This window comes from Hemiscyllium ocellatum, chromosome 17, assembly GCF_020745735.1.
Source record: "Hemiscyllium ocellatum isolate sHemOce1 chromosome 17, sHemOce1.pat.X.cur, whole genome shotgun sequence".
Lineage (NCBI taxonomy): Eukaryota > Metazoa > Chordata > Chondrichthyes > Orectolobiformes > Hemiscylliidae > Hemiscyllium > Hemiscyllium ocellatum.
The window spans coordinates 47,043,924-47,060,628 of NC_083417.1; the positions used below are offsets into that span (position 1 = coordinate 47,043,924).

At 38.7% G+C, this 16,705-nt stretch overlaps 1 protein-coding gene across 4 annotated transcripts in view; it reads right to left on the bottom strand.

Moving 5' to 3' along the window:
* rpgrip1l (RPGRIP1 like) overlaps positions 1-16,705 on the bottom strand; it is a 240,230-nt gene that overhangs the window by 91,830 nt on the left and 131,695 nt on the right. For 3 of the 4 annotated variants that reach the window (XM_060837720.1, XM_060837721.1, XM_060837722.1), the window contains 4 exons: positions 11,661-12,009; positions 8,790-8,995; positions 7,197-7,271; positions 2,043-2,144 (listed from right to left, as the gene is read on the bottom strand). In XM_060837720.1, the coding sequence (XP_060693703.1) occupies positions 2,043-2,144; positions 7,197-7,271; positions 8,790-8,995; positions 11,661-12,009 (732 nt within the window). Of the gene's footprint in view, positions 1-2,042; positions 2,145-7,196; positions 7,272-8,789; positions 8,996-11,660; positions 12,010-16,705 lie in introns of those variants that run through there. The other variant, XM_060837723.1, reaches the window with a different exon arrangement.

Sequence of the window (16,705 nt, forward strand, 5' to 3'; positions counted from 1 at the left end):
AATGCTATTCCAAAAGTTTCAGTTGCAGGGAATTTGCTTGTCATTATGCTGTTGACTTCAATGCTTGGGCTTGAAGTACTGGCTGTGATCTGTACTCTGAGTTGTAAGATTTCAGTTGTTTCTGAATACTGAGAAAAGATTTCTTGGCTGAGACCATTTACATGGACTTAGGTCCATATGAAAAAAGCTACAATATGGAGAAAAACTCTCTACAGGCAAGAAATTGGACCATGTGTTCCTATTCTCCATTACAAACTTGTGTAATTTTGTGGGTCTGTGTTCAGTGGTCTATTTCATTGATACAATATTCAAGCATGCAAGGAAGAGAACCGAAAAGCATTCGTCCCTTGAACATGCTCATGAGGGTCTTCATGCTGAGCAAGAACCCCAGCCACTGAAAACTAAGCAGGTTTTCCAAAAGTCCTTAAAGGAACAATAGGAGTTGACAATGAAAAGGAACATTTCTTCTGTTTAACTTATCTCCATTTTGAAACAGTAGAACCCAATAAGACATAGAAGCAGAAGTAGGCCAATCATTTTAAGAGCATAATGAGGAGAAAAGGTTGTTTAAGAAACTAGGGGTTTTCAGCCATGGTAATTTCTCATCTTTAGGAGAGACTGTGGGTTGACGTCAAAATGCACCATTTAAGACCATGAAACCATAAGATATAGGAGCAGAAGTAGGCTATTCTGCCCATTGAGTTCACTCTATTATTCAATGAGAACGTGGCTGATCTAATTATCTTCATCTTCTTTTCCACACAAAGCCTTTGATTCCCTTACTAATCAAAAATTGTCTATCTCAGCTTTGAATATACTTAATAACTCATCTTCTACAGCCCTCCACAGTAAAGAACTCCACACATTCATCATCCTCAGAGGAAAAAAATCCTTATCTTTGTCTTAAATGGGTGACTCTTTACTTGGGAGATTATGCCTTCTGGTTCTAGACTCTCCGATAAGGGGGAACTATCTCTCCACATCCACCCTGTCAAGTCCCATAACAAATTTATTTACATCAATATGGTCTCTATTGTTCTTCTAAATGCCAATGAGTACAAATCTAATCAACCTTTCCTCATAATTCCTCAAAACTTAGGATCAATAGTGAACCTTATCTGGACTGCCTCTTTCTTTCCTCAGATTAGACATCAAAATTATTCACAATGTTCCAGTTGTAGTCTGACTAGTACCTTGCATAATTACAGGAAAACCTCCCTATTTTTACACTTCATTCCTTTCGAAATAAAGCCTATAGTCAAGAAGCAGTACTGTTAATGCTGACTCCTTAGGGGCTGCTGTCAGCCAACATTATCCAAAATACTCCCAATCCAGGTTTTCTCCACTTTCTTCCCAGAACCATCTTTCCAAAGTTTGCTGTCAGGAATGTGACCCACTCAAATAAGTTAGGAGTCAAGCAGCTATGGCTGCCTTTTGGCATCTGCAGCACACCAGAACTTTGCTGACAAAGCCAAAATTACAAATTGGACATGTTCTGAGGCAAGTCACCTCTTTTAAGCTTCAAAAGTGGCCTGAACCAATTTGTAGTCTTTGTTTATTTTCTGAAGATATACGCTTGTTGGTACAAACAATTCATGAAGATTCTCCATTATTCTCCAACTAAAGATGAACAGAAACAAAATCTCATGTCTTGAAATCAGAATGTAAGAAAATGGCCAAAAGTGACAACTTGAGCTTTGGGACATGCAGGACTAACTTCATTTTAAACTTTATAAATATTTCTTTAAGTAAGGCTTTGTAAAGCTGTTTATGTATTCTTCTTTTCTGGTTGTCATCTGCAGAATGAAAAAAAAAATCTGCCAAGGCAATATTTCTTCTCTTATTGCAATCGCTTTTCAGGACAATGAACACAGCCCATCAATACCATCCATCAGGCCAAGTTTGATAATAATAGTCAGACAAGGAAGGAACTGGTTCACAATTAACACAAAAGAAAGTTACCCCAATGATTTAACTCTTTAAAACAAGCTATAAAAACGTATAGAACTCCACCAAGTCAGAATAAGATTTTTTTCACATACCTGATTAATTGGTTCCGGCTCTGTTGTAGCAATTTTTGCCTCATTTGTTTTGCTTGTAACATCAGCAATATGAACGTCAGAACGTTTTGCTCCTTTAGTTAGCTTCAAATTGATAAAACACAAATGAGTTAGATACACATCCAACAAAGACTGACGTAATTCGTAACATTTTTAAAACAATTATGTTAAATTATTGCAAGTTGTTGACTTCAATGCAAGGTATGAAAGTAAGGCAGTAGAGTTCTACTGAATAAAACAATGCAAATGACAGAAAATTGAAATGAAAGCGAAGTGTACAGCAAGTCCTTCAATGTCAAAAGAGAAGTTAGCACTTTGGATAGTAAATGTAAAAAGTAAAGGATGGAAAAATCCCTTAACCCACCTTATCCCCTAGCATTGCAACTCACTCATCTGAGCATACACATAAAATTCAACGTCCCATTGAGTTTGCTTTAACTCGCTTACCTTGTCATTAATTTCAAGAGCGTACTACCATTTTAGGAAAAAAATAACCTTCCACATTCAAGTCTAAAATTATTTGTATAACCACAAACAGCAAGGGTTGTGACACTGACAACACAACGGAACCCCACTAGACACAGGCTTCAAGTCACAAAAACACTGCTCTGCTTCCAACTATTCAGCTAATTCTGTATTCAATTTACCAAATTTCTTTAGATCCTATGAGCTGTTACCCTTGTTATCAGTCCCCCATGTGGGATCTTATCAAAAACCTTGCTGAAGTCCAAGTAGACCACATCAAATGCATTGCCAGCATCGACAGACCTTGCCACCTCTTCAAAAAATTCAGCCAAGTAGATTAGACATGCCCACCTCTAGATTAATCCTTGCCTCTCCAAGTTCAGGTTAATTCTGTCCCTCAGAATTGCTTCCAACAATTTCCCACTGCCAAGGTTAGACTGATTGATCTGTAGTTTCCTGGTGTATCTCTTGCTACCTTCTTGAATAATGGTTCCACATTGGCTGTTTTCCAGTCCTTTGGCACCTCCGCTGTGGCCAGGGAAGAACTGAAAATTATTGTCAATACACCTACTATTTCATCCTTTACCTCACTTAACAGCCCTGGAATATATTTCATCTGGTGGAGATTTACCCACTTTTAAGCCTGCCATACCATTCAGAACTTCCTGTCTATGCTAACGTCTTTAAGTATATTACAGTCCTTCTCCCTGATTTCTATACCCACATTGTGTCAATGTTCATGAGTGAGAGAGACAAAGTATTCATTTAGAACCCTACCTATGTTCTCTGGCTCCATGCACAAATTAGCATTTAGTATTAATCGGCATGTCTGACCAATTTGATTGAGTTTTTCAAAGAGGTAATCAGGTGTATGGGTGAGGGCAAGGCATTCAACATAGTCTACTTGGACTTCACCAAGGTTTTCAATAAGGTCTTTAATGGCCCTACTCTTTCCCTAGTTAACTTTGATGTCTTAAATCTTCCCCTTGCACATTCTGTACTCCTCTAGGGCTTCTGCTGTGTTAAGCCCTGGGTATCTGCCATAAGTATTTCTTTTTTGCTTTATCTAATACCGTGTATCCCTTGATATCTAGGGTTTGCGGACTTTGTTGATCTTACTTTTTGGATTTAGTGGAACATGTTGGCCCCATATTCTCCCCAATTCCTTCTGGAATGCATCCCACTGTCCTGACATTGATTTACTTAAAAATATTTGCTTTCAGTCCATGCCGGCCAAAACATATCTGATCTTCTTAAAATTGACCTTCCTCCAGTTTAAAAGTTGGATTTCAGATCCATCCTTGTCTTTTTCTATGACAACCTTGAATCTATTTGAGCTATGATCACAATCTACAAAATGTTACCTCACTGATATTTCAACGATGTGCTTGGTCTCATTACTTAAAATTAAGATGAGGACTGCCCTCTCTCTCTCTCTCTCATAGAGCCTTCTACATACTGTCTTTAAAAAATCTCCTGGATGCATTTTACGAATTCTGCTCCCTCTAAACCATTCACACTATCATTACCCCAGTTAATGTTGGGGAAGTTGAAATCCTCTACTATCACTACCCTATTACTTTTACATTTCTCTTAAATTTGCCGACATATCTGTTCTTCTATTTCTTTTGGACCATTAGTGGGCCTATAGTACACTCCGAGCAATATGATTCCTCCTTGTTGCTTTTTAAGTTCTACCTATTTGGCTTCATTTGAGGAGCCTTCTAAGATGCCATCCCACCTACTGCTGTAATTGATTTCTTGATCAAAACTGTCACTCCCCTTCCTCTTTTACCCCCTTCCCTGTCTCAGTTCAAGACCGTATATCCGAGAATATTAAGCTGCCAGTTTTGCCCCTCTCTCAATCATGTCTCCATGATAGCATTGACATTATATCTGCATGTGTTAATTAGCTGTATTACATTTTTATAAAATCCTGTTGCTGCTCCTGATGTGCTTTGCTGCTGACCTCAATAGATCAGGTTTAATTCCTTGGCTTGGTGATAATGGCAGAGTACAAAATATGCCAGGTCATGAGATTACAGATTGATCATGGTTGAATACAATTCTGGTGTCGATTTTCTACAGTGCAGCATAGATACCCTGTTTAGACATGCTGGATCTGTTCTGAATCTAATGTAATTAGACAATGGATAGGGGTTTTCAACATGATGACAGACTTTGAAGTGGTCATTTCTACTAACACTGCCAAGGGTAGTTGTACTGTGACAGATGGGTTTTCAAATTCAAGGCCTATTAGGTTTTTCCTTTCTCTTTGTTTTTTCACCACCTACTGCAGTTTCAGTCTAGCCGTCGTGTCCTTTAGTCTCAGTCAATTTGATCTGTACTAGTGCTACTGAGGCACGCTTGCACTAATATATTAATGGGGGGTGGTTGGAGGAGAATGGGATATCGGAATTTATAGGGGATTTCTTTGACTGTCTCTGATTTGATACTATGAAGGTTCTTGAGGTCTGAAATCAATATTAATTGACTCTCAGGGCTAATCCCTGAGATTTGCTACTACTGGTGAGATTGTCCTGCTAGTGGGAAAGAACATACCAATGGATGATGATGGAAAAATCTGGGATATTGATTGTAAGGATTTGTTTAATCTGACTTTGTTGCGCTGTTGCTTGAAACAAATAGAAATCATAAAATTGAAATACAAATAGAAAGTGCTGGAAATATTCAACATGTCCATTCACCATTTTGAAAGGACAAAAGACAGGTTCATATTTCTTCAATCTTTCTTCAACAGTCAAAAGCAAAAGGTAAGCCAGATGTTCTTGGTGGGAATGAAGGCATCAAGATGAGATATGGACCTCACACGATGGGAAGGGAAAGCTTGAAGAGTGTAAATTTTTTAAACAAGAAACATGTTTTCAAGCCCATATGTGTTCCTGCCACCATTTTCACAGCAATCTAATGTACTGCTGCGGAGAGACAAAACAACTGATTAGAAATTTAAATTAGGCTTATACTATGCAATCAGAGATCTTCTCAGAGCTAGGTAAACACAGCCATAAAAGGAGGTGGGAGATGCTGACACAGAATAATATGAATATTTAGAGCATTTCCCATGGCTCCCCGGCTTCTCAAGGTAACATTTTGGGGGGCAAGGTGGCTCAGTGGTTAGCAATGCTGCCTCATAGTGCCAGGGACCTGGGTTCAATTCCCACCTCGGGTGACTGTCTGTGTGGAGTTTGCACATTCTCCCCGTGACTGCGTGGGTTTCCTCTGAGTGCTCCGGTCTCCTCCCTCAGTCCAAAGAGGTGCAGGTCAGGTGAATTGGTTAAGCTAAATTGCCCATAGTGGTAGGTGCATTAGTCAGGGGTGAATATAGGGTAGGTAAATGGGTTTCAGTGGGTTACTTTTCGGAGGGTCGGTATGGACTTGTTGGGCCAAAGGGCATTTCCATACTGTAGGGAATCTAATCATAAGCAAAGCTAATCATTTTGCCTCCCTTTGCTAATTGCAGCCCATGTCAACCCTCTTCCAATATAATGTACCTAACTGCCCCAAATCAGAGCATAACCTTGGAAATATGGTGAGACATTTGAGACCTCCATGGTACTTTGCTAAATATTACAGTTATTGTGTGGAATGGTCAAACAAATATTTTGGAAATCTCAAAGAGGAGTAAGTGATATAACCCAGTTAACCAATTAAAAATTATACAAAGATCAATGGAAAAAGGAAATACATGAGAAATAATAAGAAAATTTCAGAAATAACTGCAACGGAAAAAAATTTAAAATAAAAAGAGAAATGCTGCAAGTTTACGCAGGTCACCAGTAACCAAGAGAGGGAAAAACATACCAGCATCCCAATTCAGGTCCCTCACATCCTCACACACTCCCAAACTAATGAAGTGCCTAACTTTGCAGAACCAATCAAGTCTGACCAAAACTGTAAGCCGAGAACTAGAGTAAAGAGCTTTAATTAACAAGTCTCAATTGATATCATAGATTAGAAAAATGTTTTCTCACACAATACATGCAAAACATGCTCTCAGGAAATGTACTTCATTAAATTCTTCAAAAGGAGGTGGATAAATATCTGGTTGCAGGCAGGATTGGCAGCAAGAGAGATAGGTCAATGCTAAGAAGATAAAGTACTTAATGGAAAGTAAAAACAAAGGTTTATGTATTTCTCGGATGCCAAACGTTATTTGGCGAGTAGAAGCTTAAGACTCGAAAGTAGAAATGTGACATTTGTTCCACATTCCTAGAGGTTCAGACAGAATTGATGCAGGCAAAATTTCTCGGGAAATTAAATCACTCTGGTGACTGTAAATACTTAGAGGAAAGAATCTGTAAGGCGAAAAGACCTTTCTGAATTGTATTTGCAATTCTTTTTTGATATTCCATTTTCTTACAAGCTTTGAATAAATTAATTTATAATTACTCATATTTTGTCTGCCATTAGCTTAGTGAAAATGGCATCTCGTGATTGAAATGCATTACACAACATGATTTTCATGTTGTTGCATGGTAGATAGAAATTAAAATCGCCACAGGAAGTTAAGATGTCTTTCTGAGTTCAGGTTCCATTTTAACATTGTGTCAGTACTAGTTATGACTACTGAACCTTGTTAGAATTCCACATTACAGTAGATATTTGATAGCCCACTGCAGCAAAAAATGGCCAGTAATGTAATTCACTTACGAGACTCTCAGAAGAATCCATATCTGCCCATGACACTCTTCTTTCTTCACGATCAGGTATTTGCTTTTGAGGTTTCTGCACCAAAACAACACATTCCATGAATCTTTAAAGATTTTGGTATTTATTCTTACATTACTAAGAATTTATCAATTATTCACTTTAATAGTTTTCCCTTGTTAGTGCCCAGGCATATACTTTTGGTCGTCAAGATTAGAGTGGTGCTGGAAAAGCAGAGCAGGTCAGGCAGCATCTAAGGAGCAGGAAAATCGATGTTTTGGGCAAAAGCCCTTCATCAGGAATGAGGCTGGGAGCTTTGAGGGTGGAGAGATAAATGGGAGGTGGGGGGGGGTGGGGTGGGGTGGGGCTGGGGAGAACGCAGTTGAAAGTGCAATAGGTGGATGGAGGTGGGAGTAAAGGTGATAGATCGGAGAGGAAGGTGAAGCAGGTAGTGGGAAGGAAGATTGACAGGTGGGAAAAGTCATGAGGACAGTGCTAAGCTGGATGTTTGGAACTGCAGTAAGGTAGGGGGAGGGGAAATGTGGAAACTGGTGAAGTCCACATTAATGCCAAGGGGTTGAAGGGTCCCGAGGCAGAAAGTGAAGCATTCTTCTTCCATGCGTCGGTTGGTGAGGGAGTGGCGATGGAGGAGGCCAGAGACCTGTATGTCCTCAGCAGAGTGGGAGATGGAGTTGAAATGTCTGGCCACGGGGTGATGGAGTTGATTGGTGCGGGTGTCCCAGAGATGTTTTCTGAAGCACTCTGCGAGAAGGCATCCAGTCTCCCCTCCACATAAATGCCATGACCTGTCCCACCTGTCAATCTTCCTTCCCACCTATCTACTCCACTCTCCTCTCCACTGCACTCTCAGCTATCTTCTCCCTAGTCCCATCCCCTCCCATTTATCTCTCCAAGCCTCATTCCTGATGATGAGCTTTTGCCTGAAACTATTTTCCTGCTCCTCAGATGCTACCTGATTTGCTGTGCATTTCCAGCACCACTCTAATCTCGATTCTAATCTCCAGCATCTGCAATACCCACCTCCACCTATATAGTTTATGTATCCAGGGGTTACGGTAAACATACTACTTTCTTAACTATTGACTAATTTTCAAAAAAATCATGAAAGCAATTCATGAAAACTGTCCATTTGATTTTCCCTTTCCCACAAGAGATGATATCCTTGCTTCACATCTTTGTAGTAGTGCAGATAAATAAAGGACTGAGTGGATTGGTAAAATGAATCTTATTTTAGACTGCTTCCTGATCTTAGCTGCCAATGCTCCAATGTTCTACATCATTGCACCTACTCCTCTCTTGCATTTTAAACACAAGAATAAATTTTCTAATTGTTCCTGTTGTGCATTTTTACCCATTGAGAAATCATGTGTGTGTAACAATAATTTTTCATCCATTCATTTTAATGGCTTTCTACAGCTAATGAAGCAGATATTTTCCCTTACATAATTCTTCTGTCAGAGAAACAATATCAAGAATAAATTAATCATACTACAACTCATGGAAGTATTAACAACTTTGATAAACGGAGAAAATCAAGCAATATTTTAAATCATTCAACTGAATGAAATTAGGTACCAAAACTGGATCCTCAGATACTGTAGGTGAAGATTTGTTGAATTCCTCTTTTACTGGCAACTTTTCTCGGTCTTCCTTTGGGATTACCTCATGTTGATCAACTCTCATTATGGATTCATTTGATGGCAAGTATGAAGCCATCCATTTTATTTCAACATTTATTGTGCCATTGACTAGTCCTTCAAGATTCATGAGTTCAAATGTTCCTAGAAATAAATGAATTAAGACGCATAATAGGACACTTTTAATCATAGGAAAGTAGAACATAGGAGACGATCATCCAACCAGTCAAGCTGCTCCACTATTCCATATCATGGCCTATCATCGAATGTAATACCAATTTGCTATGCTATCTTGATGTATTTTGATGTCATCAGTATCTACAAATCTCACAAACACTGTCTTGAGCATATTCAATTACTGAGTTTTCATTGTTCTCTGGGATAAAGAATTCCAAAGACTCACTACCTTCAGACTGAAGATATTTTTCCTCATCTCAGTTCTAAATAGCTTGCTCGTTATTCGGAGTATGTTCCTCTGGTTCTTGATGCCTCTGCCTGAGGAAATATATTTACTGCAACTACCCTATCTAGTCTTTAAGAGCTTTGTAAGTTTCAATGAGATCACCTCTCACTCTTCTAAACACTTGAGAATATAGCCCCATTCTGTTCCATAGGACAGTTCTGCCATTTTACGAAATAATCTGTTGAACTTCTGTTGTACTACCCCTCTGAAAAGTACATACCTTCCCTTGGCAAAGGAACAAAATTGAACATAATGTTCCTATCAAGGTTCTATGCAGTTAAAGTAAGAAATATTTACTCCTATGCTCAAATTCTCTTAAAAGATTGCATACCATTTGCCTTGATAATTGCTTGCTGCACTTGTACATTAGCTTTCAGTGAACTACAAACACAGATATTCAGGTTATTTTGGACAGTAACACTTCACAATCTCTCACTATTTACAAGTACTCTGCACCTCCACTCCTCCTGCCAAATCTCATTTATCCACATTATATTCCATCTGCCATGCTGTTGTCAATTAACTTGACCTGCCTGAATCTCCTCAAAGCCTCTTTTCAGCATTTTCATAACACATCTAGTTTTTTTTTAATCATCTGTAAATTGAAATGTTACATTTGGTTTGCACATCAAAATCATGGAAATTGATTGTGAACAGTTAAGTTCAAGCACTGATCTTTCCAATACCAGTTATAGCTGCCAACTGAGAATGACCCATTTATTCTTACTCTGTTTTCTTTCCATCAATGAATTCTCAATCTGTGTCAGCCTTTTAGGTTGAATACATTCATTGATTCCCCCCTCTTTGCTAGAAACAAGCTAACAGAACTTGAATAGGTTTCTCAAACAGTAAGTCTGCTTCATAAAACCACAATATCTCTGATCAATCGTACCATTGTTTTCCAATTATCCAGTTATTTCATCTTATATAACAGATTTTAATATCTTCTCCCTAATGATGTCAAGCTAACAAGTTTAGAACTTTCTGTATTCTCCTTCTCTCCTTTCTTAAAGAGTGGGGTTACATTTATAGCATTGTAAACTGTAGGGACGTTCAGAATCTGTAGCATTTTGAAAGATGACCACCAATGCATCCATCATCTCCAAAGCCACCGGATGATTGGGCTCTGGGGATTTCTTAATTTTTAATCCCATTAATTCTTCAATACTACTTTTTTTTATTAGCATCAATTTATTTCTGTTCCTCATTCTTACTCATTCTTGGATCTTTAATATCTCTGGGAGACTTATTGTATCTTTTTCCATAAAAACAAAAATTAATTTAGCTTCTTCAACACCTCCTTACTTCCATTATAAATTTTCCAGTTTCATCCAGCCTCCAATGGGCCAGGAGAAAGCGAGGACTGCAGATGCTGGAGATCAGAGCTGAAAATGTGTTGCTGGAAAAGCGCAGCAGGTCAGGCAGCATCTAAGGAGCAGGGGAATCGACGTTTCGGGCATGAGCCCTTCTTCAGGAATCCTGAAGATTCCTGAAGAAGGGCTCATGCCCGAAACGTCGATTCTCCTGCTCCTTGGATGCTGCCTGACCTGCTGCGCTTTTCCAGCAACACATTTTCAGCTCCAATGGACCAACCAAGTTATCAAACATCTTTGATAATCTTTTCCTTTCTATATTCTTATAGAAGCTATTGCAGCCCATTTTTATGTTTCCTGCTAATTTACATTCATATTTTGTTGTCTCCTTCCTTAGGAGTATCTTGGTCCTTCTTTGCTGAATTCTAAAATTCAGGATTACAGTACTACTTACTTTGGCAACATTACAAGCCTCCTCCCTTGATCTAATATAATCTTCTACTCCCTTTGTTGACTCACTTTCCTGTTGGCTTTTAATGCCTTAAAGGAAGGTCTACTTGTTTAAAACCATGTAATAATTCTTTAAATATAAGCCATTACCATTTACAATGATAGAAAGGCAATGTATTTTCTCAGTTCGCCACGACCAACTTGTCATTCATGCCTTAATAGTATCCTTTAATTAGATTTATGACAGCTTCAGATTGAACAGCATAGCTTACAAATTTGATGGAAAATTCCTGCACAATTTGGTCACTCTTCCCTAAAGTTTGTATGATACTATGACTACTAATTATCCCCTTCTCACTGCATAATACCAGGTCTAAAACAAAGAGGGTATAAGAAAGAGGACCAAGTTAATCCTTTCAATTAAAGGGCACTAAAGTCAATCAGAGTCACACCAGGGTCTCTTGATTATAGTTACCAGCTGCTGGGTCAAGGCAGCTTTTATAGGGACTGTGGGATCTCAGATGACTACAATAGACACAAAAAAGATTACATATCAAGAATTGCAAAGTATTTATATTATTACCTATGATATACTTGTTGTGAGCTAATGAAATAAGGGGAACTTTCGCTTTTCCTAGGTAAAAAGTATCATCAGGTTCTGCATCATCAAACACATAAACAGTTAATGATTCTGACTTTAAATATCGATCAAGTTCTGTATTAATTGGTACTGGAAATTTCATGTGATCATCAAAGTGTGGGTCGTTGCTGTTTGGAATAATGGCTGTATCATGATCTGCAAAATCAAAGAACTTGTAGACAGCATAAGGATTTGGCTGGTGATTCTTCCTTCTGGCTTGCAGATTGTCACAGGATTTTATAATAATATGAAGTTCATTCAGATTACCATCTGTCAGAGCTGTAGTGTGTGCCTAAGGGTTCATAGAGAGAAAAATACATTTTAATCAAAGGCTACTTCAGGTTTTGCAAGCAGCTATAAGCTTAAAGAAGTAGGCAGCATTTTAACTCAACCCACTCACTTAGGAACTGATGAGATCATGTACAATGCTGGCCTTTGACTATGCCTGATTTTATCCTCTATTGAAATTAGTGGAAAATCATCTTGGATGCGGTGTAAAATCAAGGCTCCATCTAACCCCATGAGTGTCCCATTGTCAGGTTACTTTAAAATTGCCTTACCTTTGTTGTCATGTTAATATTTGCCCAATAGAACAGAAACATTCATGATAGAAGTGGGAAGGACAAAAAAAACCATAAATAACGTAACTTAATACAGCACATTATAATTCTCTAGGTCAGAGCTTCCTTAAGTGTGGGTTACAGTATGAAATTTTGGGTAGTAATGTTTGACACCATAACTGTAGCTGTGAAGAAGAATCTCCATTCTGGTACCAGTTCTGAGGCCCCATGATGCATGTACTGATGGTATATTTTTGCCAAACAGCTTGTGGGAGGGGAGTGACTAAGATTCCCCTAGGGAGCGTCATTGCGAATTCTGACTGGACGAACAATAAATGGGAAATGTTGGACATTGAGCAATTGGAGGTTTGAGATGATATTGTGGGCCAGGAAGTTGATTCTGTGTACATTAAACTCATTAATTCCTCATGTACATGGTGGCCTCCAATTTATATCTGAAGAGACTGAGTGATTTGACAAATAATTGTAGGTCAGGCAATTGGTAATTTTTTAAACAGAATTCCCATCTCCAGCAGCAAAATTCCTGATTTTTTTGCAATGCTAACAAGTAGGTAGGAACACGCTTGTAAACACAAAAGCATTGTTCTTTACTTCCACAGCAGCTTACATTAAATTTGTCAAACCTTCTAATAACTGATCAGTGACTGTACAGAAAATAAATGCTAACTGTATGTAAGCTTAACATCAACTGGTGTATTCATGTACATCATTACTGTGGATTGGACCATTCTTTGAGTAATTTTCCTGTCTCACCAAAGTTCTTACATGAATACTGTCTACATGATGTTAATAGAGCAGTGGGAAGTTGGGAACAATTCTCCCTTTGACACTTCTATGTGTCTTAAAAAGAAAGAAGAAACAATTTGTATTTATACAGCTTCTTTCAAACAGCAAAGAAGTAATGTCTAGTTAATCTCTTCCTTTGATATTGTCAGAAAATGCTGAAACTCCATTGATTGTCTTTGCTATTATAGTTTCATTCCCTGGTAAATATTGATTATTCCTGCTGCAGTAGTAGATGACTTTTGTAAAACTCAGCAGCAGAGCTATCCATGCTGCATAAATCTACAAAAAAATCTGCAACATTTTTGGCTCATGCAGCCAGAGCCTGAAGGTGCGAGTACAATTAAGTAGAGAAATGGGGCAGCATAGCGGCTCAGTGCTTAGCACTGTTGTTCGCAGCATCAGGGTCCAAGGCTCAATTCCACCCTCAGGCGACTGTCTATGTCGAGTTTGCACATTCTTCCTGAGTCTGCATGGTTTTCCTCTGGGTGTTCCGGTTTCCTCCCATAGTCCAAAAATGTGCAGATTGCGTGGATTGGCCATGCTACATTGCATCCAGGAATTTTCAGGCTAGGTAGATTAGTCATGGAAAGTGCAGGGTTAGAGGGGTTGGATGTTCTTCAGAAGGTCAGTGTAGACTTGATAGGTTAAATGCCTGCTTCCATATTGTAGGTATTCTCTGATTCTACCAAACTGGAATCCTTGGCTCATGTACTTAAATAAATGGAATACTAGCAGTAGTTAACCTGTTTGTTGGCAGTTCAGCTATAGTTGGCTGTAAAATTATATACATGCAAGATATTTTTAATTAAGGTGTTATGACACATATCTGGAGGTGGGATTTGAACTTTTGACTTTCTGGTTCAGAGTTAGGGGTACCACCACTGTGCCAAATTAGACCTATGCTATTTAAAGATGGCTTGCACCTCTTCTCGGGAGAATCAATTTGAGTAACCACCTCCACCCAAAGTCCTAGTACAGAATCTTGGGTCGTCAGTGCAGATGCTCAAGCAAGTCTGAAATATCTAGAGCCAACTCCAGTGTTCAGTAGCCAGAGTACTGATGTGCCGAATCTACATTTCTCCAGAAAAGTGACCAGGAAACTATAGCAAAGGAGACCATTGCCACGGAAATAGAAATAGCAGCAATGCAGCAGGAAGGTTAATAACATTACACAAAGAGAGAATAGCTAGTGCATCTCCAAAGGTAAATTTAAAATGTTTTAAAATATTGCAACTGCAGTTGAAACTAGCCCAAAATGGTTAACCAGGCTCTTACTATACTATTATTGTTTATGCAGGTCTTCTGAGTTTTTCCTTTGTTGGTTAAGCCAGTAATTCATTTTTCTTGATTACCCAAGAAGGGTGTTGAGTTAATCACTCGACAACAAACACACCTGGATGTGTTAGTTTTCTATCAGCAAGATTAGGAATTGACTCATGTAAACATAGTCAGGTAAGTCCAACAAAGAAAACAATTGTTATATTGGCCACGTAAATGATTAGAAAGCTAACTATACTTGTCAGCTGCTTTAAAACTCAAAGTTTTAACTCATAATGGAAGCCTGGTGCACAGTAATCCTTGTGAACATAGAGTTTGACCATCCTGACTTTACAGTCTTGTGAGCATATATTAGCAGCGTAGTTGTTTATTTCATCACTGTGAAAATTAATACTGCATCACTGCATGTAGGATAAATATGGTATTAATATTAATGTCTGAATCTAATCTAACTCCACATTTTGTACATGATGTAAGCCAGATTAAATGCCGAAGTGTGCTTCTTTCTGAGGTTTGTGTTTCAAAGTTTTGGTGGGTCTATATAGGGATCATGAGCCTGTCCATGTCATCAGTGTATCTGCTCAGCTACAAATAGTGGGCAGGCTTACAAGATTGCAGGCTCATTCATAGGGACTGCAGTGGCTCCCTACGGGACAGGTAAGCACTGCTGAAGCAAGCATGCGAGCAGAAGAGTTCTTCAGTATGGAGGCGCCTTTGGCTGTCTGCATAGAAACTATCGTGTACAGATGCATGAAGCCAATAAGGCCATTGGAGTTGACGAGAACACTTCCATGAGCCTACTCTTGGATGGGCCTGCAGTGTTGCACCCCTAAGATCCAGTCATTGAGTTGTGCAGCCTCTTGTTCATCTTGGTTGAGCTGGTGAGCTCCAAACATTGTTTGGTTCCATTCAGGCATCAGTAGTATATCAATGCCAACACGAAATTATTCTAAAACCATATCTTAATTGGATTAATTTATTATCCACCTCTGTGAACCAGGTAGCCAACCAAGCTTCCAGTGCATCCCTGAGGAATTCTCCCAGAGTTGGCAAAGTATTAACAAGCAGCTCCAGTTACTTTTTCATACCTTTGTCACTTTTGGGCTAGGAAAATTCAGTCCTTGTAGTCGGAGTTGACTTTGACTAACATCAAATTTTACATTTTCAGTGATGCTGCAAATTACATTGAAATGCTTGAATAAAAGTATTTCTGTGCTCTCTGATCACAGTGGTATAACTGGTGTAAGATGACATTAGTTCAATTTAAAACAAAAAATTTGGAAATGCCTATGTCTAATTTTAGGTGATACTGCATTGTCCCTGAACGGATACACAATTTGGCAACTGGGACATTTTCTTAAAAAATAAAAAATCAAGTTCCTATGTGCTAACACTCAGGGATCAATAAGTAATGTTGGTAGTGAGGAAGTTGTGGTGGTGGCAATGGGATAGTAGAAGTTTGCAGTGTCAGTTGGCCAGGATGAAACATTTGTGACATTTCATAGAAGAAGCTTGGATTCTGACCCAGTTTCCACCAGGCCTTATTTACGTTGGGTTGAGGGGAAGAGGGAAGTAAGTTAGAGATGTGACTCTCACATGTGGGAAACCTGAACTCTGTGCTGAGTCCATTGTGTATGAGTCTTTAGTGAAGTCATAAATGCTCCTGAAGGGCAGATACGCTCTATTGAGCTGTCAAGCTATCAAATTAGTGACATCCCAAATGCTTAAAAATAGAAAAGGTGCGTGCCAATACCTGAAAATCAAGAAAATGTTTGTTTTAGTAATTTCAATAGTCCCGAGAGCTATCATTATACCAGTATTAATACTTCTGTGCTATCTACAACATTTAAACATCTGATTGGGAGCCTTAGAGTTCACAGTTTTCTTGACAGCTAAAAGAGTTGGTAAATGATGAGCTATCTTTGAGGTGTAGTTCTGAATACAAATATTCAATTAAATACTTGAAAGGATTTAAATGTCTTGAGTGGACTTTCAAGAATTGTAAAGTCTATAATAGATTTTAGAATGTTATTTTATTTCATCTCAGTATGATTCCTGATGTCTGCCTATGGTGGATACTGGGTGAAATAACATGGAAGATGTAAGGGCAAAGGGTGGTTGGGAAGGAAAGCTCTGCATTGGCATGAGTTCTCATGTATAGGTGGGGGTATAAAAGCAGGATTAAAGGGTCTAGCGTTTAAGAAAACAACTGTACAAGGTTGCTAAGTAATTGGAGCATGGCGTTCAAATATCCTGTCTCACAGATTTGCACCTAGGGGTGGCAGGACTAGCTTTATCCCAGGTGTGCAGACAGTTGGGATATTTCCTCCCTTAGGAGTCAAA